Source organism: Tasmannia lanceolata, unplaced genomic scaffold (assembly GCF_043159265.1).
Source record: "Tasmannia lanceolata isolate RefF3 unplaced genomic scaffold, GAP_Taslan_0.1 ptg000012l, whole genome shotgun sequence".
Taxonomy (NCBI): domain Eukaryota; kingdom Viridiplantae; phylum Streptophyta; class Magnoliopsida; order Canellales; family Winteraceae; genus Tasmannia; species Tasmannia lanceolata.
Window position 1 is genome coordinate 39,435,026 of NW_027518689.1, and position 26,986 is coordinate 39,462,011.

Sequence of the window (26,986 nt, forward strand, 5' to 3'; positions counted from 1 at the left end):
ATCTTTCCCTGTCTGGTGCAGGATTGGGCAATGCCTAATAACAAAAGGTTGGAACAAGATATTATAGAATAATTCGATCTATTACCAAAGGGAAGCTGGTAGAGGTAGTAATCTATTTTTGTTTAGAAGATAAATATTAAGGCTAGTGGATGAATGATGTCTATTGGGCGTTTCAGTCCATGGTACGGGTAGAGAATCGACAATGATGAAACCTCAAGGATCATGGGATGGTTATTGCACAAAGAGATAGATAGACATACAACTAGAGACCTACAAATAGACATAAAAATTAATTTGCATACTAATTTACTATATATATTTGTAGCTTCAATTTGCATACTACAACATGACAAACATCCCATGGCTCAACTTTTGTTTATTTTACAAGAATTTATGTTACCATAGGCTCCATCTCTATCAATACTACAATGTATGTGTCCCTCTCCTGCCTATTGGAAGTAAATGTAACACCCACATGTCTTAATTGTCCAAGAGAACCTTTTTCTCCTGGAATGTTGGATGATCATGTTTGTTCTTTCCTTCTCTCTCATATCTCGAGTTCACGAGAGCAGCTCTTTCATCTAACCAGGCAACAATGTCAGAAAAGACAAGCTGTATATTTTCAGGCGGTTCACCAGAAGTAAGAGCATGCCACATGCCGGGATATAACTGGAATGTCTTATCGGAGCTCGACGCAGAATCATATAACAGTCTACTCACCGATGGGTCCGTTACAATGTCATCCCCTCCATGTACGATCATGAAAGGCAACGAGACCTGATCTATTGTCTTTTCTATGTCTAAGCTGACAATGAGAAGCTCATGGCCTGTTCTCAAGCGAGGTTTTCCTTTGTAGCAAAGGGGATTCGACCGAACCTCGTCTCTTTTCTCCGGATTCTTTATAGCAATATCTATAATATCCTGAGTTGGGATTATTTTCCAAGTTGGAATAATCCTACACAGCTTACTCAACACGTTGATTACAAGTGGGTGGGGGCTTCATCTCTTCAGCAATCTTACACATGGGAGCAACCAAAACAGCTCCATCCCAGAATTTTGGCTTCTTCCTATGTAAGCGAAGAACAACTGCTCCACCCATAGACTCTCCAAGAAGATATCTTAACGTCATCTTATTCTCCTTCTTCTCACATATGCTTGTAAAATAATCAGAACAATCATTAACGAGGTCATCAAAGCTTGGTATGTAACCTTGCAAGCCGGACGACTTTCCGTGGCCCTCATAGTCCACACCATAGACCGCATAACCGGCGTTCGCCAGCCGAGTTCCGGTACCTTCCATTGATATGCTACATTCCATGGCGTATCCATGGCATAGAAAGATCATTGCTTTTGGGTCTTGATTTGTCGGAAGCCATCGACATGTGAAAGCATCATTCCCCGGGAATTGAAGATAAATTCCTCTTCGTATATGACATTTATACGATCTTGTGCCATGGCAAAAGATCTCAATTAAACAAGGAATTGCTTTGCTTTGAGAGAAAGGAGAAGGGTACAAGTAGCCAAAAGCGGATAAGGATATAAGTAGAATTGTTTGTTGGATAACAGAAAAGGAAGACATACTTATAGGAGATTTTTGGGATAGAATGGTGGACTCAGCTTTCCAGGAAAGATAAGTTCCGTTGGATCTTGACTTGGTTTGGTGAGGAGAATGGTTCTTCTATCCAAATGTGTTAATGAGAAACCCCGGGGAGGGCATTGTACCGTGTGGTTAAATTTTCAGGAAAGGAAATGTTCAGTGTGTCTGACTTAATTTAGACACACTTACTTGTTCGAACTCATTTGGTTTAATGAGATTGGTCCCTTTCACCAGATGAGTCAAATATAGACACATGAGGGACCCATTGTACAGTGCATTTCACTTTCAAGGAAACCCATTTTAGGTTTATCAATCTTCCTCATTTTACTCATGCCCAAATCAAATGCTTCAATTTTCAATGTCATAACTTCTCGATTCTTAATTCGTTTTATACACTGTAGAAAAAGAAACGGATACACTTAATGGCATGGAACCAATCAGGACTCCTTTTCTGGCTCTTTATGCAAGAGCGCCCTTGCATCTATCATTCCTCCTTTTAGAGATTAATTAATTAATTTTTCAGGGAAATGGTGATCAAAATTTTTAGATTAATTTTCCTACGGGCTGAAAGCATCCTTTCAAAGCATTCATTTGGAAGGCCCTTCTACAGATAGGGTGTGTACCAAAAATTAGCCTTGTATGATCATCCTAACCTAATCAAGGGTGGAGGGGCAAATGGACTGACAATGTTTGTCTATGTTTCAGCCCATTTTTTTCCTCAACAAATGGCTGGGTTAGGATGATCCTATAGGGCTGATTTTTGGTACACACCCTATCCATAGAAGGGCCTTCCAAATGAATGCTTTGGATCCCTCAAAAAAAGTGGGGCCACATGTGTTTTTGAGCTATAGCTCAGGAACACTTTCCTGAAATGTTATAGGTAATTATGGGATTTTTTATTCTACGTGGCTACGTGCACATGAAGTCCAATATTTTTCAAAAAGTACTATAAAGCCCACTTCACAGGACGATCCAAAATGTTCATTTGTTGGGCCACAATGTAAATAGGCTGCTCCACGTAAATCATCTCCATAGGATGATCCTAACTCTCCGATCTACAATGGGATTGCCCATTATAGAACCTCTATAGATCGGAGGGTTAGATGATCTTATTGAGACGATTTATGTGGTGCCGCCTATATAGGGTGTGGCAATGAACTGTTTGGATTATCCTAGGAAGTGGACGCCAAAATACCTTTTGAAAATACTTGACTTCACGTGCACACATGATGGCTGTAAATAGTGGCCCCACTCATCAAAACATGTGGTGCTAATATTGGGCCCCACTGCATTAAAATATGAGGTGTAAAGTGTGGGCTCTTCCTTATGCATGGGTTAGGGGAGATGGTAAGCCCTACCTATCAAAATATGAAGTATAAAATCGTGGGCCCCAACATTCTATAACAACGATTCTGTGCCCCCCTAAAGCAAAGTCCTGGCTTCATATATGGATAAAATGACACAAATAGGTCATAAACTAGATGTGGAGATTTAGTAACTGAGCTAAAGCAGTAAAGACTAAAGAATGAGAATTGGGTCCATCTCTGACTCTCATCCCACTATCAAGGTGATTCGGAAGATAAATTCTCAAATAAGGGTAGGAAACGAGCTTCTAGTATTCGGGTTTTGCTATGAAGATGCCTATAGGACGTCTTGTCATGGTGGGGCTTTACAACATGGACCTCGTCTTGATCCCTCTTGATAGGCAATCGTAAGAGATCAAGGTAACCGAATGAGTTATACCTTCAATCATTGGCCAAAATTGGTGCCGATCTTCAATCTCACGGTTGTCTCAAAGTGAACGGAGATGGGGGACTCATGATCTTAGGATTGGGCGGCGTCTATGGTCGTGATAAAGAGGGTTTGATGTTGGGGAATTCAAGCAATAAGGAGGTTTGAAATTGAAAAATAGAAGGAAAGAACTTGAGAGATGGGAGAAGGCCTTGAAGGGAGAAACATTAAAATCAACAACCGTAGAAAGAGGGCTGGAGAGATGTAAAGGTGAACATTTTTTAAGCTATCCAAAGAGCACCCTTAGTTTGTTTTGAAAACCAAACGAAATGAATAGAAGACTAGTTCTTTCCAATGCCATAAGGTTACATAGTGTCTATTTTTTCTTGAATAAAATAAGGTGTATTTCCATGGGTCCAGAATTGAATCTTTCCCCTGTCTGGTGCGGGATTGGGCAATGCCTAATGACCAAAGGTTGGGAACATGATATTATAGAATAATTCGATCTATTACCAAAGGGAAGCTGGTAAAAGTAGTAATCTATTTTTGTTTAGAAGATAAATTAATGACTGGTGGATGAATGATGTCTATTGCGTGTTTCAGTCCATGGTACGCGTAGAGAATCGACATTGATGAAACCTCAAGGATCATGGGATGGTTGTTGCGCAAAGAGATTGATAGATATATACCTAGTGATCTAGAGAGAGAGAGAGAGAGAGAGAGAGAGAGAGAGAGAGAGAGAGAGAGAGAGAGAGGGAGAATAATCTGCATACTAATTTACTATATATATTTGTAGATTTCTTTAATTGTAATAAACACTTTTTAATGTAATGGACCCATCATGACAAACATCCCATGGCTAAGCTTTTGTGCCATTTTACAAGAATTTCTGTTACCATAGGCTCCATCTCTATCAATACTATAAGGTATGTGTCCCTCTCCTGCCTATTGAAGGTAAATGTAACGCCCACATGTCTTAATTGTCCAAGAGAACCTTCTTCTCATGGAATGTCGGATGATCATGCTTGTTCTTTCCTTCTATCTCAGATATCGAATTCACAACAACAGCTCTTTCATCCAACCAGGCAACAATGTCAGAGAAGACAAGTTGGATATTTTCAGGCGGCTCACCAGAAGTAAGAGCATGCCACATGCCGGGATATAACTTGAAGGTCTTATCGGAGCTCGACGCGGAATCATATAACAATCTACTCACCGATGGGTCCGTTACAATGTCATCCCCTCCATGAACGATCATGAAAGGCAACGAGACCTGATCTATTGTCTTTTCTATGTCTAAGCTGACCATGAGAAGCTCATGGCCTGTTCTCAAGCGAGGCTTACCTTTGTAGCAAAGGGGATTCGAACGAACCTCGTCTCTTTTCTCTGGATTCTTTATAGCAATATCTATAATATCCTGAGTTGGGATTATTTTCCATGTTGGAATAATCCTACACAGCTTACTCAAAACATTGATTACAAGTGGGTGGGGCTTCATCTCTTCAGCAATCTTACACATGGGAGCAACCAAAACAGCTCCATCCCAGAATTTTGGCTTCTTCCTGTGTAAGCGAAGAACAACTGCTCCTCCCATAGACTCTCCAAGAAGATATCTCAACTTCATCTTATTCTCTTTCTTCTCACATATGCTTGTAAAATAATCAGAACAATCATTAACGAGGTCATCAAAGCTTGGAATGTAACCTTGCAAGCCAGACGACTTTCCATGGCCCTCATAGTCCACACCATAGACCGCATAACCGGCCTTCGCCAGCTGAGTTCCTGTGCCTTCCATTGATATGCTACATTCCATGGCGTATCCATGGCATAGAAAGATCAATGCTTTTGGGTTTTGATTTGCTGGAAGCCATCGACATGTGAAAAGCACCATTCCCTGGGAATTGAAGATAAATTCTTCTTCATAACTGACATTGATACTACCTTGGGCCATGGCAAAAGATCTCAAATAAACAAGGAATTGCTTGGCTTTTAGAGAAAGCAGGAGGGTACAAGTAGCCAAAAGAGGATGAGGATATAAGTAGAATTGTTTGTTGGATAGCAGAAAAGGAAGACATATTTATAGGAAATTTTGGGATAGAATGGTGGAAAGAGATGGGAAGTACGGAGAAAGGGTGAACTCAGCTTTCCAGGAAAGATAAGTTCCGTTGTATCTTGACTTGATCCGGTGAGGAGAATGGTTCTTGTATCCAAATGAGTTAAATGAGAGGCCCCAAGGGGGCCTGAACTCAGCTTTCCAGGAAAGATAAGTTCCGTTGTATCTTGACTTGATATGGTGAGGAGAATGGTTCTTCTATCCAAATGAGTTAAATGAGAGGCCCCAAGGGGGGCCTATTGTACAGTGTATTTAACTTTCCAGGAAAGGAAATGTTCAGTGTGTCTGAATTGATTTGGTTAGTATATTGATTCGTTTCCCCAAATGAGTCAAGGAGAGACTAATGAAGGGCCCCTTGTAGAGTGTATTTAACTTTTGTGACCTTTGTACCCGCATTTCAAACGGCTCGGGTCTTAGTGGAAAAGGGTAGTCATAAATACACTAAAGGGGGTTGGCCGAGGGAACAGAAGGAGCGAATTTATCACTCAAAATATAAGTGCCTGCATCGGTAGACACTTTTTATCCTACTTTACATCCTGAATTGAACACATGATAAAGCTAGTGAAATGATATTAGCACTACCATATTTTAATAATTGTCCAAGCTCAGCTTGTCTTTTCTTTTTTAGGGCGCTATTGAGAGCTTTTTGGTAACTGTAAAAATTGTTTAAGTAATAAAGATAATAACACTTAGTGCAATTAATAAAACAAGATAGTGCCAATATCAGAAGCTAAGGTTATTTTCGTCATTTCGGAGCACAGGATTTTGTCTCTCTCGATTTGACGCTTGAAATTTGAATAAACCCCAGGCTCTAGGGTTTTGGGAGTGCACACCAGTTTTTCTCCATTTCTATTTTCTTGATCGGAGCGATCTCTCTATCTCTGAGCTCTTCTGTTGTTGCAGCCATGGCGGATGGCTACTGGAATCGACAACCGCCTCTCAATCCTTCCGCTGCCATGCCCAAACGCCCGCGCTCAGACTACGGTACTCCTTCTCTGTTTTCAAAACCCTAACCCTAGCTACCGCTTTCTAATATTCTCAAATCTTGATTTGTTTTAGCTTTCTTTTCTCAAATCTTGCAATCTAATCCGTTGGAATGTCTAGTTTTTTTTTTTTTTTTTCTATGCTTGTTTGTTTTTATTTCTTGATATAAATCGATGCTGATTAAGTGCTCTGATGCGTGATGTGATTGGTTGCATTGCTGTATGGATTTGTGTTTGTTTCTCATATTAAGTTCGTTGTGTAATGGTTGTTTGTGTCTTATCTTAGAACCCCAACGGAGAAATGCAGCCCGTGGATAGAACCATAGGAAACAGATACGTCAAAAAGGTTACTGTTAAGAAATCTGCCTAGCAATATCCGATATGATTGTGCACAACAAACAGAAAAGTAGAAATAAAAGCAAACAATGGGCGCGAACACAATCTTCCACTATGAGAAAATAACATACAAGGATTACAACGGGATTATTCCGCAAACCTGCAAACCACAACCCTTTTCCCTTGCCCTCTTAACAAAAGACCGTACATTAGAGTAACTTGCGAGAAAAACTCGAGAAGAGATTCTCTCTCTCTCTCTCTCTCTCTAACTCACCCTTCCCTCACGTTTTCTCTCCTTTTGGCCCCCACACTTTGATCATAGGTCTTTTGAGTCTTTTATCTATAGGTTTCCCAATCTTAGGAATGTTAATCACCGTGTCCCAATCAGGCGATACAATTCGTCATACTTCTCCCTTTCATCAGAACCATACAACCGAGTGTGATTTTCATGGCTCCACCGACCACTGAACATGGTTTAAAATTTCGGTTTCGGTAACCGTTTCAGACCCCACCGAAAACCGAAATTTGGTAATTTGGTTCGAAATTCCGAACCGAATTTTCGAAATTTCGGCCGAAATTTTATAACTCTTTTTTTAAAAAATAAATAAATAATGGCATTTAACCGAAATTTCTGTTTGAAATTTGGTAAACGGCGAAAAATGAAATTTCGGTAAATTTCGGTTTCGGTCCCACCGAAATCCGAAATTTGGTTCGAAATTTAAAACCATGCCACTGAATGCCGGCAACCTTTGGAGTCCAACTGGCCAAGTGACATTAGATTCCTCTATATATTTGGGACAAATGCCTCATAACCAATGGCTGATACATTCCAATCAGGCGATACAATTCTAGGGTTTCTATACGCCTCCCAAATCCAGCAAAATAAAACCCTCAGCTTAACCCTACCAGGTGGTTTTGTCTGTTGTGTTTTATCATTATCATCCCTGTCACGGGTGAGACATGCTTAGCTTGTTGAATCACAAATTTGGAGTTTCCTGTTTTCAGTATTCTTTTATGGTTAAAGGGCAGTAATATTTCTCATTTTTTATGGCAATTCTTTTTTCTTTTCTCAATTTAGAGATGGATGATATGAGTATGGTTAATTTAGAGGGATCACTGTAACTGTTAAGTAAAAATTGAATAGGGTTCCTTTCCAAACTTTTCCAGAAATTTATCCAAACAAAGGCATTACAAGACCAGACTTAGTCATGTATCTTCCTCATAACCAATGGCTGATACAGTTACAAGTCTGGGAGATGGACAGTGATCATCATTACATGTGTATCCATGCTTTGATGCTTACACGTGCTCCATTTGATCCCTACACCACATTTTCCATTTGGATTTGGGTTTCTATTTCTTAGTTATGAAATTCAAAATCCAGAACAAAAAAAGGGCCTAAATGTAAATTTGAATCCAATAATCAGTTTTGGACTCGCAATCGTTCTCAAAATCCAAAATAGATCCGGCCTTAGTTTTTAAGTTCAATTGAACTTTAAAACAAAATTAGGCTGCAACTGTGTTTGTAGAGAGTAGCTCTCTATGTATATATCTCTAGCTCTTTGCATTTCAAGTGGAGAAGAAAAGCAAAGGTTTGGAAACTGGCTTGACGGAAGTGATGACTTTTGTCGTGCCAAAAGAGTCAGAATAGAGCAGGGCATCAAAGAAGACTAAGAGATCACAAAAGTTCAAAGAGATAATGAAAGAAATAGGCATTGAGTATGAAGAAAAACACAATAATCCCAGGAGTTCAAAGAGAAAATGAAAGAAAGAGGCATTGAGCACGAAGAAAAACACAACAAAAAAGCACGACAACCTTTAATACTCTCTCTCTCTCTCTAACCTCACCCTTCCCTCACGTTTTCTCTTCGGAGAGAAAACGCTCCTTTTGCCCCCCCCGCACTTTGATCGTGGGTCTTTTGAGTCTTTTATCTATAGGTTTTCCAAAACCTAAAAGACTTGCCGCTCTCGTTTTGCCTTCCCACCACAACCACATTCCTAGTTATGTTAGTAAATTGTAGTGGAGGAAAACATGGCAACTTTCCCAACAATTTCCACCTTGGATTGTTTCTCAGCCACTTGATGATTTTTTGTGGATGTCTTCACCGATCTTCTGCCGTTGCTAACTACTATATGTCTTCTGAAGTACCAACTACACACTGTCGAATCATTCTGGTTCTGACTCTACTTGACTAAATCTACATGGCCAATGCACATGTATAACTGCCAACCTTTTGACTCACCCAGTCAACCCTGAAGAGGGATCTTGATTCGTCCTCCCCATCGCAGGAATGGTCATCTCCTGACCGTCGTTAGCAACAAGGAAACTCATCTTTGCACCAACTGCGAAAGAGACCTCATGGGTGCGCATGCCACTTTATTTCCAACTAACCATCAAGATTTTAGAAATGTTAGTCACCGTGTCCCAATCAGGCGATACAATTCGTCATACTTCTCTCATTTCATGAGAACCATACAACTGCATGTGATTTTCATGGCTCCACCGACCACTGAATACCTGCAACCTTTGGAATCCAACTGGCCAAGAGACATTAAATTCCTCTGTATATTTGGGACATACGCCTCATTGCCCAAAGTACGAACCACTCCGTCAAATAATTTGATCTTCACCGTCCCAATTATTCCCTCTTGGAGAAATTGTTTTGCTTTGCTCATCCGCTACTGTCACCGCTGTATTGGTAGCACAATTGTCCGAATTGTCAGCTTGCTTTGAACAATCTCGCTTGATGTGGTCGTATTCCTTGCAAAGATAATATTGCACCCTTTCCGCTGACCATGGATATTGGCATGCCTTTTCCTAATCCCTTGTTAGGCATCCATCCTTTTTTATCCTCTCCCACAAAAAATTAATCCGTGCTCTTGACCAACATCTTGATTATGCCTACAATCTCATTTGATAAGAGCACCATCAAAACTTCTTCTAACTTCACGGTATACTTACCGAATGATAGTGCAATCACCAGATTGTCGAATGAATTAGGAAGTGAAGTAATAAGTCACGAGTCATAGTCTTCTTCATTCATCTTTTCTCCAACCTTGTGGAGCTGACTCACAAGCCCATTGAACAGTCATGTGTTCCAGAATATTCCTGCCTTGTTGCATCTTCTGCCCAAACAATTGTCGCTTAATATACAGTCGGTTGGCCAAGCTTTTTGACATGTAAAACTTTTCCTACTTCTCCCATAACTTAGGCATTGATTATTCTTTCATAACGTTAATCATAACATTATTTGCTAGACACAGTTGAATTGTGCTCACTGCTTTTGACTCGATGTCTTCCCACTTGATATTTGTCATCTTCTCTTGCTTTTCGTCCTTTCCCTTCAACGCCTTACCCGAATAAGGATATCCTTCACCCTCATTTGCCATTGTATGAAACTCCCTTTCCGCCAAACCTATCAATGTTTAACTGGGTAGAACTCAATCTTACCACAATTTCAGATCACCCTGCACTTCTAAATAACACTCAATTTTGTATAGTGTTACTTTTTCTAAATAACACTTTATATAAATTCATCCGTTCTACACAAGGTAGAAAACCCATAAAAGACGAGTAAGAAATCCCCTTTCCACACATCGATCAATCTAATCAATTCTAGATTGATACAATAACTTTTCGAATTTATTGATAAATTTTTAGATGATTAATACCTCGTTACATAGCTCCCTCTCGAATGAGAGTCTCTCAAACCATCTTTCTATCTCCGATGATCACTATAATCGCAATCCATCCACTTCCACCATCACTCCAATCGCGGGCCAACGTTGATCACTCTTACATGGCTTTGATACCACTTGTTGAAAAATTCGACAGGGAAAATATGATATGATCGTGCACAAACGAAAGGAAAAGTAGAAATAAAAATAAACCACTAGATGAATAGTGGGATTTTACGTGGTTCAACCAAGATGCCCATGTCCATGGGTGAGAACCCAATCTTACACTATGAGAAAACTAAATTCAAGGATTACATTGACAGCAACCCTTTCTCTTTCCCTCTCAACCAAGAATGTACACAAGAGTAACCCGAAAGAAAAAACCCAAAAGAAAACCCAAGATACTCTCTCTCTCTCACCCTTCCCTCACGTTTTCTCTCTCAGTAGAAAACACTTCTTGTGGCCTCCAAACTTCGGTCGTAGGTCTTTTAAGTCTTTATCCATAGGTTTTCAAAATAAGACTTGCCTTTCTCGTTTTGCCTTCTCATCACAACCCTAATCTTAGTTATATTAGGAATTTGTAGTGGTGGGAAACAAGGGAACTTCCCCAAGCTACAAAGGAATTTTGTCACCCCTTTTTGATGACCTCATTACGCCGTTTCTTGATGTCAAAACCCCATTTTCGGAACTGAAGCAACATCCTAATTCTTTATTCTGATGTTAAATTCCTACTGATCTGAGTTTAGTTCAGATCAAACTTTTATGGTCAGATTAATCCCGAAATTTGATATTTTCCTTAATTCTTGATAATGTATAACAAATCTATATTTGAATCTAATCCTGCGGTTGGATCTGTCCTGGTCATCTGGTCCAGTTACTAAAAATTGAAACTGACACCAAATCTGAATTTGGATTTGAATTTTATTTGTCATGCTTGCTTCCATTAACCTAAATTTTTATTTTAGATTTCCTAAGCCTGTCCTAAACACCATGAATCATCCCTTTTCCCTTCCAAATCCATTACCTCCCACGTTGTCGTAGGCCAGATATCTACATGACAAAATATGTCAAATTAAAAGGCATTTGAAGCTTTTGTTCATAATAATCATCAGGAAATATCTCTTTGGACGTACTTTTACTTCGATTGGATCCCCCACCCTCCCCACCCACTCACAAACAAACACCAAACACTTGAATGCTGCATCTGTTTTCTTCAGCATCTACTCTCATTTCCTTCTCTCCATCTACCTCTCTGACTCTAGTTTTTTTTGATATATTAATTATTTAGATATATCCCTTTTATCCTCATTCTTGACTCATATAAACATCTCTCTCTCTCTCTCTCTCTCTCTCTGTCTGTCTCTCTGTGTATCTTGGTTTCCTAACAATGTTCCCACTGATTTATTCAAGTCGTCTTATTGTCATTGACTTGGCCAACTTTTCCCACGTCTCCAACCAATTACTACTTCAGTCTGAGTTTCTAAAACATTGCATTGAAGTGGAAGCCATCACTGGATTGAAGACAGCCCATATGCCTTTTAAATACTAGATAAAGGTGGAGAATGAAACACAAAACTGCTCTGAATGTCACTTTGTTCAGAGACGTTTCATGTTACTGTGGCTGAGGTGCTTCTTTTTCAGAGGGAGGTCACGGGTTCTACTCTGGTTGTCATACTTGAACACTCTGCCTGAATGGCTTACGTACCGAAATTACATCACTCGGACAATCTCCTACATCACATGCGAAAAAGGAAATGAAACAAATAGCATGTTTCATGAGGGAGGTACACGTGTGCATTTTATACATTTTTTTTGCAAGAAATAGATATGCCTCCCTCATGAAACATGCATCCATTATATATACATATATACATACATACAGAGGGAAATGATATTTGCCCTCATGTCTTTTATAACGGGACTGCTGTTTTATAATCACTTTCTGATTGGATGTTTTACAGACTTTGGGTGATATTTAATAGCCTTTAACATCTAATTAGAAAAGTGCTTAAGATGAAAGGAGTGTAATCAAATATTGAACTGCTGATATCATTCCCCATATATACATATGCATATGTATATGTATATGTATACACAATGATATTTGTTTACACAATGGTATTGGAGAAACGGGGCAATGGTTTCTCATTGACTGTTCGCAGATGATACTCTTCTCTTTAGCTCTTCCGATCCAGAAAAATCTGAATCTTAAATCCATTTTGAGATGTTATGAGAAAGTATCCAGCCAAAAAACGAACTTTCACAAATCAAGAATCTTTGGAATTAACGTTGATATGGAAGTGGTGCAAGGAAATAGCAGGGATCATGGGTTGTAAAGCGGACATATTCCCTTCCATTTACCTTGGTTTGCCCTTTGGGGAGTAGGCAGCCAAAGAAGGTTTTCTGGGAGTCGATTGTAGGGAGAGTAGAGAAAAGATTGTAGGTAGAGTAGAGAAAAGATTGGACACTTGGAAGCAAAATTTGGTGTCGAGAGGGGGGTCGCATAACTTTGGTCAAGGCAGTGTTGGCCAATATCCCATTATATTATTTATCCCTTTTCAAATGCTCCCCCATGAGCGTCGTTAATTGACTGGAACAACTTCAAAGAAGATTTTTATTTGGGGGGGGGGGGGGGGGGGGTGATCCGATGAGAAAAAGGGTTTTTCTTATATTAAGTGGGAAAATGTTTACAAACCAATCAAGTCTGGTAGTGGGATTAGAAAAACTAAAGTGATGAATCAATCTCTTCTTGGCAAATGGTTCTGGAGATTTGGGGAAGAGGCTTCTCATCTTTGGACCAAGGTGATTGTAAGTATGGGTCTGCATTTGGTCATTGGGAATTAGAGGATAAGTATAGTCACATAGGGATTACAGTTTGGTTGGAAATCCTGCGGTTCGGGCAAAATTTTTAAGTTGGGATCAAATTCAGAGTCAACACAGGGGACCGTATTAGATTTTGGAATGATTGTTGGTGTTCATAGTCACCTTTGAAGGAGATTTTTCCAGAGTTATTTTCAGTGTGTGCTTTGTAGAAGGTGTCAGGAAGTGAGTGTTTTGAACTCCATCAAAATAAGGTGGTCTGGATGCTAGAGTTTAGAAGAAATTTTTTGAGAGGGAGCTCAGTGTAGGGTGCTGGAGACCTTAGAAGGTTGTTATGTTAAATCGTCGGGTGTGGATAAACAAGTTTTGGATCTGGAACTTCTTGAGAGTATTTTTTGTTAAATTTGTCTATTTTCACCTTGTGTCATGTCCCATGCTCTCTAGAGTAGCCAAAGTTTAGACCTTCCAGGCTCCGCCTAGAGTTTGTGCTTTTGGGTGGGCCGCTTTTCTGGCAAGGATCCAAACAGAGGATTTCTTGCGTAAGCAAGAAATGCTTATCTTTGACCATTGGGCGATGTGCATCGAGGCCGGAGAGACTGCCGATCACTTGCTATTGTATTGTAAAATCGCTAGAGCAATGTGGGGTCGCCTTTTGGATAGATTTGGCATGCTATGACTTATGGGTGTTTCTAGCTAAACTAGTTGATCTAGTGGAAAGTTTGTCCTTGGTCCATTGGAGAAGGGGAAAATTCTATGGAAGGTATCCTTGCAACAATTTGGATGCTATGGAAAGAAAGGAACGCCCGGGTCTTCAAAGGTCATGCTAAGAGTTGTGAATATTTTTTTACCAAAGTGGTAGTAGCCCTTTCGATCTCATGGGTGAAGATAGTACCTTGCTTCAGATTTGTCGCTGCTTTCGATCTTTGGTATGGGCGGAGGGGAATTTGCCTTAGTTTGGATCAGGAGCCTAAGATAGTGCAAAATTGGGAGCCGTGGCTTCTGGTTTCTTTATGCTTAATTTTGATGGCTCATATTTGGGGAATCCTGACCCTTCGAGTATAGGAGGCCTTCTTAGAGACGATTCGAGAATTGTGAGGTGGGCTTTCTCGGGCCCCATAGGGGAAGCTAACGCTAGTGAAGCAGAAGTACAAGCCGTCCTTCAAGGGATCAAACTTCTAGAGCGAGATATCTTGGACAAGGTTGTGGTGGAAGGGGACTCTCTCAATGTAATCAGATGGCTTTGTGGTTCGTCTAGTGTTCCTTGGAGATTCGCTTCCCCCAATGACAGAGTTAATGGACATATGATTTCTTTTCTTCACAATTTTAGAAGATCTGTAAACAAGGAGGCAGATAAGCTTGCTAGGGAAGGTGTTTCCAAAGAGGGTTTGGAGTTTACGATTTCCTTCCGCCTTGATCTCGACCCTATTCTTGTTCTTTGTCTTTCTCATTTTTTTCGTCTTTGTTTTTTTTTCCTGTAATTTTCAGACCATACCATCTTTGTCTGTTTGTCTTATCAATGAAATGCCCTACCACTTCAAAAAAAGAAAAAAAAACGCAATGATAGTTGCACAATATTTTTTTTATAATAGGACTACTATTTTATAATCATTTTTCTGATTGGATGTTTTACAGACTTTGGGTGATTTTTGATAGCCTTAAATATCTAATTAGAAAAGTGCTTATGAAGAATGGTGATGTAGGCTAGGGAGAGAGAAGAAGAATAAAGAAGAAGAAGAGAAGAAGTAGAAGAGAAGTAGTATAAGAAGAAATCTGCAGGGAAAGAAAGCTCACACAATAATCTCAATTACTCATCAAAAGTTAACAAAAAATCCTGTAAATTGGCCTATAAATAGGCATCCAAGAATCCATACTTGACTGAAATACCCTAAAAAGCAATAAAGACTAAAATAACCCTTTTTTTAAAAATAACCTTGACAATGTAAAATAACTCCCAAAACTTCCCTACGAACAATAAAATAACCCTAAGAACAATAAAAAGAGGAGTCTGCGATCCTATCAACTCCCCTCTGCTGAAAAGAACTCTCCTCTGGAGATTGAAGAGTGTGATACTTCTCCAAGATTTCGGGGTTTTAAAGGCTATTTTCCATTCGTCACATGGATGAATCTGTGTATGGTGGTACCCATCGTAAGTCGATCTTACTGTACCAGTGAGACCCTCAGATCTAACATATCCTCAAGACGGGGTATTGGAATCCTGTAATTGACTGTGATCTTATGTATGGCGTGACGGTCAACGCACATTCTCCATGACCCATCTTTCTTGGGTGTTAGCAGCGCGGGTCCAACACAAGGGCTAAGGCTGTCTCGGATCACACCCCTTACTATCAAGGTTTTAAATTTCGGTTTTGGTACCTATTTCGGACCCCACCAAAATCTGAAATTTCGGTCCGAAATTTGGTATTAAGCTTCGAAATTTGGGACTGAAATTTCGAAATTTCGGCTGAAATTTTGTAACATTTATTTTAAAAATGCCATTTTCTCGAAATTTCGGACTGAAATTACCGAAATTTCTGCCGAAATTTGGTATTTCGTGAAATATCAAATTTCGGAAAATTTCGGATTTTGGTCCAAAATTTTGGATTTCAGTCGAAATTTAAAACCATGCTTACTATCCATTCTTATTAGCCGATCACGATCCCAACATCTTCACCCAAACTTATTACTTATTTCAGTCCAGCACACCTCCTTTCAGCCCCATACCCAGTTTTTTCTCAACCCATCTCCAACAACAACCCACCTTAAATCTAATCACCCTTTTCTCTGTTTTATCTCAGCCCATGTCCAACACTATGTTTTATCCATGCAAACCCAACCCTTTTATTCGAAGCTATGATCTTGACACCATCTAAAACAGTCCCTCCTAGGTACAAAGATCTTCAAGACAGCCCCAACGGTTCACAACCCATAAGAACCTGAACCTCCCAATCTTCTCTGTGTTACCCAATTTACACCCAAAAAAATAGTGTAATCTCGTCCCCAACACCCCACTTTCCTTCCCTTTCCAAAACTTCAACGCTCCACCATCTGTACCATCTCCCTTTCCTCCACTACACCCCCTTGCTGTCTTGACACAAACCCCACCTAGAACCCCCTTTAAAAATTTCCTACAAACCCATTCCAAAAAACCCCAAACAGTACACCTTCTTCCACCTTCAAAACCTAACCCAACCCTTAACCCGACCCTTAACCCAACCCTTACCCCCCTTTCATCTGCTCCTTTCTGACAGCACATCACCGTCGTGCACCACCGCCACCACCTTCTCCCCTCTACTTTCCTTTTTTCTTCTTCTACCTCTATTCTTTTCTTCTCTTCTTCTTCTTCTTATTCTTCTTCTATTTTCTCTTCTCTGGCCTACATTAAAAGGAGTGTAATTATCAAATATAGAACTGCGGATATCATTCCCCATATATACATATGTATATGTACACACACTCATTTTGATATTGGTACTCTACTTTTTATTTGACTTGTTTTTTTATTAGATGTTGATATCTTTACGGAATTTGTATGTAAGAGATGATTATGAAAGTTTAAATCAAGGAGTACCATTGTGAAAATAGGGCATGGTTTTAAATTTCTACGGAAATCGATGTGAAATGACGGAAATGCTTCTGTTTCCAACCCCCCCAAAACGATACTGAAATCGAAATGCATACCAAAACCAAAATCGTAAGTGCAATAGTGGTATAGTGTATCGGTACGTAATGACTTTCTTTGGGAATGACTCTTGGGTTCGGGCCTCTGATAGATGTACGAAAGGAATAGAGCCCTTATACGTCTTTAAGCTGCGGTAGAAAACCGCCAGGCGCACGGCCGTGTGTTGGGAACTACACTTCCAGCAATAAAACAGAGGACGCAGGGGGAGAAGCGCTACGAAGAACAAAGGTAAGGAACTTCGTGTTGCGGTTGCTCCACTCTGCTGCGGTCTCTTGAATTGAACTTCGTTGCCTTGCCACGCGCGAAGCGAATTGGCTGTGGGCCCTCACTGCACTGGTTTCTGAATTGCATAGCTAATCACTAAATGTGCCTCTTCCTGATTCATCTGTGCAAAAGATCCCTTAAGTATCAAATCCAGGAAAGGACACGCACTTCGGTGAGTCCGGGGCAATCTAATCCCTTCAAGACGCTCAGGTACATCAATAGAAGGCAGGTAAAAAGAGAAACTTCACACAACGTCAATATCATTATATACATCCACAGAAACTCCCATTCGCAGGCCTGCAGAATCGGAAGTGGAGAGTCGAATGGTGGAAGTCTAGCATCTTTCGAACAGGAGCAGAGTCAAACAGCTCCTCGAAGCACCATTTTTGCGTTCTACTTCTCTCATCTGCTTGAAGCCTCTCACTCCTTATATGCATGATTTTAAATTTCGACTGAAATCCGAAATTTTGGATTTCGGTCAACACCGAAACCGAAACGACCGAAATCCGAAATTACCGAAAATTACCAAATTTTGGTCGAAATTTCACTAATTTCAAAAAAATTATTAATTTTTTATTCCTTTACAAAATTTTGGCTGAAATTTCGGCCCAAAAAACCGACATTTTGTGCGTCTTTACTGAATTTAGGCCGAAATTTTGGGATTTTGGGTGAAATTTCGATTTCGGCCAGGTCCGAAATATATGTCGAAACCGAAATTTCAAACCATGCTTATATGTACGGTGGAATTCAGATCTAAGGTTGTTGAGGAATCTAATTGAAAAGAGGGACCCGACCATAATGTTCAAACTTCAAACCCAATCGCTTATGTACTCATTCTAGAACTTTGTTGCTTACACATCCCTAGCATAGAAGCCATTGAACTCACGTTTTAAAGGCCCATCCAAACCAGGTTACAGATCTGATTATGAATTGTTTGGGGTTTATACCCGTCCATTTTGCCTCCACAAATTAAAAACCTTGTAATATGGTGCTCTGGTCCCGCTGCACCAGACCCGAAGTTAGATGCTCTGATACCACTGGGAATGGGCCTACTAAGTTTCTTTCCCAGTCTCAATAAGCCCAAAAATACAATTCCATTATCAACAAGCTCAATATGAAATTATTGGTTAATTGATTATATAATAATTAAAACTCACACATGCTATTAGCCAATAGACGACCAACTTGTTCAAGAGAGATAACCGCCGAAGATAGCCACAAATATCTCCTGGACTCGCATGTAGTCTCTCAATTTAAATTAATGAAAATTTTTCGAAGACTATTTGCAAATCTAAAAATCTTCCAAGGCCATTAGGAAATTCATGTGTGATATTCGGACTATACCAAACAACAATTGTGAGTGGAATGGAACTGTACGCTAAAACCTAACTTAATGCGCTGCTAATGAGATTCACCTCCGAGCATGAGGAAAATTATCCTCCTATCCAAAAACCGAAAGCAACAGGGAATCAATCATCTATCGCTTACATGGGCCAGCACTATGAAACGGAAACAAGTGGATAAAGTTCAAAGCCAATTAGCTTGCGTTTCAAGGTTCCAAAGGAATTAAATAGAACATTGAAAGAGCGGAACACGGCCAGGCGGACAACGGCCAACAGCCCCTTTTTTGGTAGGTAAACTGGGATTGAACCTCCGACCTCCTGACTGAGGGACAAAGACTTTTACAAATGAGCTAGTGGTTCAACCCCAGCAAATAACCTTACATCAAGAGTTAATGAAAAATCTTCCATGACTATTAGCAAATCTAAAAATCTTCCAAGGCTATTAGCAAATCCTTGTACAATATTCAGAATCTATACCAAACAACAATTGTGAGTGGAATAACTACACACTTATGCGAATTGATCCACTTGAATTCTCGGTATAAACAAGATTAGAGATATTCGTAATTGCCCATCTCCAAGGCATTGTTTTACCCCATGATTGTCATAACAAGTGGCAAACGCTATCATTAAAACCTTACCAACAACTGCAATAATCCACAACCAGTTCATGATACTAAATTAGAAAAATAAGGGGAACGGGCAATTTGTATTACCAAATATTCTATGGAATTGGGTGGAATTCAGATCTAAGGTTGTTGAGGAATCTAATTGAAAAGAGGGACCGACCATGCTGTTCAAACCCAATCGCTTATGTACTCGTTCTAGAACCTTGTTGCTTACACATCCCAAGCATAGACGCCATTGAACTCACGTTTTAAAAGCCCATCCAAACCAGGTTACAGATCTGATCATGAATGGTTTGGGATAAATTGTTACAGCAGCCAAAATCGATGATGAATCAAGCTTAAAAATACATTCTGTTATGATTCAACCCAACAAGAACCGGCAAAACTAATGATTTTTGACTATGTAATCTACTTCAGAACGTGGTGAAGAGCACAGCAAAAATTACACCAAATTGCGAACTGCTGCTATTTGCAAGGATAAAAACCAGAGATGATTCCAGCCAAGAAACTGTATCATTGCTTAGATGAACCTGAAATCCTTTCCCTGAAACTTGTACTTGCAGATATTTCAAACTTGTTCACGTTTTAAATCTTGAATCTGAAACTACTGAATCTGTTTGGAGGATGTCTCCAGTCTACACAATGAGCTACTTCAATGGCTTTTAAAACTTGTACTCGTGTTATGGATGATGCTGAAGGAAATATAATTGTTTTTACTCCGGCTCGGCAGGAATTTGCGAATCCAATGAGGCGGAAGCCGGAGCTCTTCTGTATGGTCTTAAGTGGTACATTAACCATTGTCTCGGCCCCTTGATAGTGGAGGGAGATTCCTCCTATGTCATCGCTTGGGCAAGTGGGGAAGCCCCGGGTCCTTGAAAACTATCTGATCTACCATCATTTCAAAAAATTCAGGATTGTTGCAAGGTCAATCGACCAAGTTTCTCGCATATTTTCAGATCCGCCAACGACAAAGCCACCGAGCGTGCAAAGGCCGGAGTGGATACTTGTTGTACGGAAGAGTTTTGGTCTAGCGCTGCACAGGCGTTGTTGGCTGGGATTTAGAATTTTATTGTATATATTTCAGATTCTAAATTGCACATTATTGTAGTGATGGGGGGACACCTTGCCCCCTCCATCCTTTTGTACGGCAGTTTTTATTTAATAAGGTGACCTTTATCAAAAAAAAAAAAAAAAACCCATCATGGGGTTTCTGTTCTTATTTATATGATACTTCAAAACAAACCCTACTACAGGATTTCAAATAACTTTTAGACTTCTATTTCAATCCTACTTCATATTTTACCTTTCCACTGAATTTAGAGAAAAAAAACCTAATGGCAATATGCCATATAATATAATATAAGATTAAGATAAAGATACGATTCTCCTCCTAGTAATTGCAAAACCAACACTAAATAATCAGTTAAATAAATGGACCAATGGAATTTAACCCACAGTTTGGCTAGGGTATGGCCCACTAATCCACAGTCCACGCACTTGTACACACACCTTATACTTGTTGTTTTAATATATTTTTTTCCAGCACCTTACATTTTATTGATGAATGAAAAAAAAATACATGGGGGGACATAGCACCTTACCACAAACCCTACAACCATAAAAAAACCTACATAATTCGAATGCTAGGAATACCTAGAAAATCACACCTCGTAGCACCCCTAGCCAATCTAGGGAGGTCTCTCCATTGATAGAACATGCTATTACCTTTATTGTCACAAGCAAAATTTGCAAGGGAGTCGGCTACCTGGTTAGCCTCTCTATATTGATGAGATATCCTTGGCTTAATATCTAGAAGATGATCTTGAATTTCCTTCCAGTAATATATAATAGACCATGGTGGATCATTCTTGGTATTGAGCACATCTATTAGCACTTTACTATTTGATTCAAGCCAAACTTTAGAAACTCCCAGGCCTTGCAATACCTAAGTCCGTCAAGCATATTTCTCGCTTCCGCTTGTAGGCTAGTGCCGACATCATAATAATGTGAAAAGGCAAAGATCATCTTACCCATATAATTTCTAATAACTCCGCCACCACCAGAAATTCTGGGATTCCCTTTAGATGCACCATCAGTATTTAGCTTTACATCTCCTCTCCTCGCTTTAACCCACACCACTTTCAATATCTTGGGAAAATTGACCTTTTTAGGAATAATGCCTATAGGCTATAACACTTAACGCACAACATTCCCAATGAGAACACACACACACACTCTCTCTCTCTCTCTCTCTCTATATATATATATATATATATATATATATATATATATATATATATATATATATGAGGAAATGGTTTTTGAGCAGCTGCTCAGATAAGCTTATCTGAGCAGAGCTCACAAACCATAGGGGGACCCACATTTTGGGGGTGATCCTAAGCATTCATTTGGAAGGCCCCATCATGGATGGGGTGTGTACCAAAAATCAGCTCTTTTGAATCATCTGAGGGTGTCCATTTGTGGAGGGAAAAATGGACAGATAGTGTTTGTCCACGAATCTGCCCATTTTTCCCTCCGCAAATGGAAGGGTTAGGATGATCGAATGGAGCTGATTTTTGGTACACACCCCATCCATGATGGGGGCCTTCCAAATGAATGCTTAGGATCACCCCAAAAATCTGGCCCCCCTTGGTTTGTGGGCTCTGCTCAGATATGATTATCTGAGTAGCTGCTCACAAACCATTCCCCCTCTCTCTCTCTCTCTCTCTATATATATATATATATATATATATATATATATATGGGCCCACAAATGAATGGTTTGCATCACCCAAACAATGTGGGGCCCATTGTATTTTAAGCCGTCGGTGTAGCTAAGTTAGCTACACCGACGGCTTCAAATACAATGGGCCCCACATTGTTTGGGTATATATATATATGAGAAAACGGTTCCTACACATGTGTAGAGAGTTCTCTACACACTAGCTTAAAATACAGTGGGGGCCCACATTGTTTGGGTGATCCAAGCCATCCATTTTAAAGGCCCTCACATAGATAGGGTGTTTACAAAAAATCAGATTCATAGGATCATCCCAACCCTACGATTTGTGGAGGTAAAATGGATGTCTTTAAACCTTTACAAATTAGTCCATTTTTTGCCTCCACAGTTCGAATGGTTAGGATGATCCTATGGATCTGATTTTTTATGGACACCCTATCTATGTGAGGGCCTTAAAAATGAATGGTTTGGATCACCCAAATAATGTGGCCCCCACTGTATTTTAAGCTAGTGTGTAGAGAACTTATCTGCACATATGTGTAGGAACCGTTTTCTCTCTCTCTCTCTCTCTATATATATATATATATATATATATATATATATATATATATATATATATATTCATTTGGAAGGCCCTTCCATGGATAGGGTGTGTACCAAAAATCAGCCCTATAGGATCATCCTAACCCAATCAAAGGTGGAGGGGAAAATGGACAGACACTGTCCATTTTTCCTCTCCACAAATGGCAGGGTTAGGATGATCCTATAGGGCTGATTTTTGGTACACACCCTATCCATGGAAGGGCCTTCCAAATGAATGCTTTGGATCCCCCAAAAAATGTGCCCCCCTCCCCCCACTGGTTTGTGAGCTCTGCTCAGATTTAGCTTATCTGAACAGAGCTCACAAACCATTTCCTTGTGTGTGTGTGTTTGTGTGTACATTTTTAATTCGATCTAACCTTGTTGGGCCAAGACGCAGCATGTGCATAAGATGAGTGTAGCAGAGATGCGAATGCTTAGATGGATGCGCGGCCACACAAGGTTATATTGAATTAAAAGTGAAGACATCCGTAAAAAGGTGGGGGTGGCACCAATTGAGGAGAAGATGAGAGAGCACCGCTTAAGATGGTTTGGGCATATCCAACGTAGGCCTTTGGATGCTCCAGTGAGAAGAAGTGACTCGTGCCAAGTTGATAGAGTAAAAAGAGGTAGGGGCATACCGAAAACAACTTGGGTAGAAACGGTGAGGAAAGATTGAGGGCTAGGAACATAACAGAGAACATGACCTTGGATAGGATAGAATGGAAGAAAATGATCCATGTAGACGAACCCAACTAGTGTCAAGATTAGACTTAGTGTATTGGAGCCGGGTAGATCCTTTCACCTTTTTCATGAAAATTTTCTAAAGGCTTCATTAGCCGACCCCAACTAGTTTGGGACAAAGGCTTAGTTGAGTTGAGTTGTAGTTGTATATTTGTTACTTCTTTTCTTCATCGCTTTTCTCGTCACGACCAACTACTTCTCTACTCGTAGTATCGGTCTATTATCTCTTACCAAATGACCATCACAGAAGGCATTTCGCAGATGGTCTGTTGCATGAGAGAGCAGCCACATAGGCTCACTTTTCAACAGATTTTGTCTTTATTTATGAGGTGGCTGCTCTCATGCAACAAACCGTCCATGAAATGCCTTTTGCGATGGTCCCTAGCAATTCCATCTATATGGGAATGATATCTGCACGACCATGTTTTGATAATGCGACTATTCACCTTGTTTTACATTTCTCTAATTGGCTGCTGAGAGCTTTTTGGGAATTGTAGTAGCTTTTGACAGCTGGTTAAAAAAGTTTAAAACAGAGATTTGTTCCATTATCAAATCATGGCCATGCAGATACCTGTCCCACATGTGTTATGGGTTGCCATCTTGCCCTTGATAAAAATCTCATGCAAGAAATAAGAAAAGAAGGGCGCACAAATAGGTTGGTTACCAGCTAAAAAGCAACTGCTGGCGCATATGTAATCTAACTCTTGTTGCAATACTTTTTGTAATGTCATAGTTCTTCCATTGATGAGAATTCATTGCAGACTGTCATTCAGAGGGAGTGAGTGAAAATCCTAATGTGTAGTTCCTGTTAGCACTTACATTCTAAAAAGGAACTATATGTATGCACGCGATTCAATGAATTAACATTGTTGTAGCTATTATAACTAGAAGCGGAAGATATGTCACAACAGCTTTGCTTTGCCATATATGTTCCTTGTAATTGATATGGTGCTCTATTCTGGCTCACCAGCATTGCATTTTGTGATTAAAATATTCTTTGGACAGTGCCTGCTTCTTTCCTCATACCATTCCGCTCAATTGTATACTTACTGACTGTGGCTAATATTTTTCTTTTTGCTTGACCAGAATCCATTAGAACTTACATGTGCTTTTGGATCACAATATGTTATCCTATACAATGCATATTTAGTTAAAGAAATTTATAGTGTGTTCTCAATTTCTGCAGATCTTTCACTTGGGGCACCTACTGGTCATGAGATGCTCAACTACTTGCCGCGAGATGATGATCGTGGTGGGCCCCGTGGTGTGAAAGACTCAAAATCCATTGGAGCTTCATATGACCGCTATCTCCAAAATGCAGTAGCCTTTCCAACCTTAAGCCATGCTTTTTAATTTTTTGGGAACCATCTCTGTACTAAATTATTCACTTTGTTGTTTGACAGCAACTCTCTTCCTTTGGGTCTGGAGAAGCTGGTAACTTTGGTGGACCTGGATTAGGTAGAAGTTTTGGAGGAGGAATGCCCGGTCTTCCGATCGGGGATCCGATTGGGATGGGTGGCCCTGGGGCTTTTGGTCCTGATATGGGTGCAAATGGTCGAAACATGGGTTTTGGTGGCCCGCTTCCTGTGGATCCAATGGCTCGGCCTGGTCGTGAAATGTCTCTTCCTCCAGATGCTTCAAACACTTTGTTCGTCGAGGGCCTCCCTCCTGACAGCACAAAGAGGGAAGTAGCCCGTATCCTTTCGAACATTCTGATGCTGGATTAAGAAATATTTCTTTGTTTTTATACTTTAAGAATAGGAGCCTGCACAATGTATATGCCTTGGTTTCCTTCACCAAATTGTTTAAGATATATTTCGGCCATTTTTGGGGTTTAAAGAAGTAAGACTTGTGAACAAAGAACCTAAACATGTAAGTGCAATGATTTCCCAGCTAAGGTCATTTGTTTACTTAAGATCTGCATTCTGCTAGTTGATTTGTCATTACATCTGATTATTGTTTTTAACTATTCTGCAGCATGGTGGAGATACACTTGTTCTTTGCTTTGTTGACTTCACGAATACAGGTTGTGCAGCAAGTGCCTTGAGTGCATTGCAAGGTGATTCTTCTCTCCCTTGTCTTTCTCATTGTTGGTCGGAGGTTATACTTGCGTTAAGGCAATGTAATTGGCACCTTTTAGCATTTGTTAGTTCACATGATGGGGATCATTACCACAATTCTCAAGCATATCTATATATTCGAGAAACAAGTCGATAATCTAAGCATGAAAATAATTTGGGCCCTGATCGTTTGGATTTTGAGAATTGATTTCGAGTCCAAAACTGATTATTGGACTAAATATTAGTCCCTGTTTGTTTTGACTTTAGAGAACTGATTGCGAGTCCAAAACTAATTATTGGACTCAAATTTTTGTTTAATTTTGTGTATGATAATCAGTTTTGGACTCTCAGTCGGTTCTCAAAATCTAAACAAACAGGCCCTTGGTAGCTGATAAATTTTTTCCACATGAATTTCTATCATTGCAAGACCACCAATCTGACATTTTATATAAATTAAGCTTGGATTTGCGTATCTCACACAGGTTATAAAATGGATGAACATGACCCAGATTCTGCCTTTTTGCGGCTACAGTTTGCTCGTTACCCAGGTGCAAGGTCAGGCTACGCAGGTGCAAGGTCAGGTCCTCCTCGACGCAAAAGGTAAAAATATGGTCAGGTTAGAGTCCCCAGCCTTCACTACAATCTGAATCCTTTGGATGAATATTTCTATCTTTTGGGGAATATTTTCTGTGCTAGAGCTGTTACCAGTTACAAAATGCACAGCCATAAGAAATGCTCTTCGAGGAAAAAGGCAGGTTAAGCCATTCAGATTTCCCTTCATATGATATAATGATTGCATCCATATCTTTTAACTGATCTGTATGCTAATTTTAATTGTACACTTTTATAATATGTGGAAAAGCATAGTTTCCTTGTGAGAAAACAGAAATGCCTTCTGTTTGATCAGTTAAACATATCTTTTAACTGATCTGTATGCTAATTTTAGTATAATTAAGTCATGCATTCAGTATTTTATCATTCATCTCTGTAAGTCTAGACTCATCCTCTTCTCTTCTTTAATCATTGACCCTAAGTCCCTAATCTGTTGCCTCCTCGCTGCTGCTGCACTCACTCCCATCCTCTTCTGGTAACTTTAACTGTTTACAATGCGGCATAGGTTATCATGTTTATGAAATCATAACTGTTGAGGGACACCCCATTAGACAATCCTAAGCCATGGTTGGAAAATACAAAAAGGCATCACATTCTGCAAAAAAGTCTATGGAAGGTGATGACAGTGGAATGACATTTGAGAAATGGAGGGAGAAGATCACCGTTTTCTACTTAGAATGAACACTTGAATTTACAAGGAACATTAGAGAATAAAATTCTCTAAAACAAAAATTCGATTGATGATATTAAAAAGGAAAATATTTCACGAATGGAATTACGTTCTTAAAATACAGGCGGAAGTGACTGAAGATTTGGTCATTCTCGAGGTGTTTTGGGCGTTTGTTGGGATTCAAGCTCTCTTACCTGTTTTTTTAGGCCCTGTCGCGGTAAAGAACCCTATTTTTGTTTCAAAACGGATTTCTGCTTTGCTATAAGCCCTCTATGAACAAGTCCAATTGCATACAAGGGATTTGCTAGCTTCCATTGCAAAAGGCATTTCGCGGATGGTCTGTTGCATCTGACAGCAGCCACAGAGGCTCACTTTTCAGCAGATTTTCTCTTCATTCACGAGGTGGCT

The 26,986-nt window shown here is 39.8% G+C and overlaps 2 protein-coding genes and 1 pseudogene across 2 annotated transcripts; 1 reads left to right on the top strand and 2 right to left on the bottom strand.

The window, feature by feature from the left end:
• Positions 1-295: 295 nt before the first annotated feature.
• Positions 296-1,455, bottom strand: LOC143887324 (caffeoylshikimate esterase-like; annotated as a pseudogene).
• Positions 1,456-4,111: 2,656 nt separating this feature from the next.
• On the bottom strand, positions 4,112-5,854 carry LOC143887325 (caffeoylshikimate esterase-like). The gene has a single exon (XM_077391431.1). It carries the CDS (start codon positions 5,277-5,279, stop codon positions 4,305-4,307), a length of 975 nt encoding a protein of 324 aa, XP_077247546.1. The 5' UTR covers positions 5,280-5,854; the 3' UTR covers positions 4,112-4,304.
• A 374-nt stretch (positions 5,855-6,228) lies between these two features.
• LOC143888179 (nucleic acid/nucleotide binding protein) lies at positions 6,229-26,276 on the top strand. The gene is made up of 6 exons (XM_077392522.1): positions 6,229-6,425; positions 24,423-24,556; positions 24,640-24,931; positions 25,047-25,108; positions 25,214-25,295; positions 25,779-26,276. Exons 1-6 carry the CDS (start codon positions 6,347-6,349, stop codon positions 25,898-25,900), a joined length of 771 nt encoding a protein of 256 aa, XP_077248637.1. The 5' UTR covers positions 6,229-6,346; the 3' UTR covers positions 25,901-26,276.
• Positions 26,277-26,986: the final 710 nt, after the last annotated feature.

Bases quoted from the DNA above. Each gene is read 5' to 3' on its own strand.
- LOC143887325 (XM_077391431.1), bottom strand. From the start codon at position 5,279: ATGGCCCAAGGTAGTATCAATGTCAGTTATGAAGAAGAATTTATCTTC.
- LOC143888179 (XM_077392522.1), top strand. From the start codon at position 6,347: ATGGCGGATGGCTACTGGAATCGACAACCGCCTCTCAATCCTTCCGCT. The intron at 6,426-24,422 runs GTACTCCTTCTC...CAATTTCTGCAG, and splicing joins ACGCCCGCGCTCAGACTACG to ATCTTTCACTTGGGGCACCT. The intron at 24,932-25,046 runs GTATCCTTTCGA...AAATTGTTTAAG, and splicing joins CACAAAGAGGGAAGTAGCCC to ATATATTTCGGCCATTTTTG.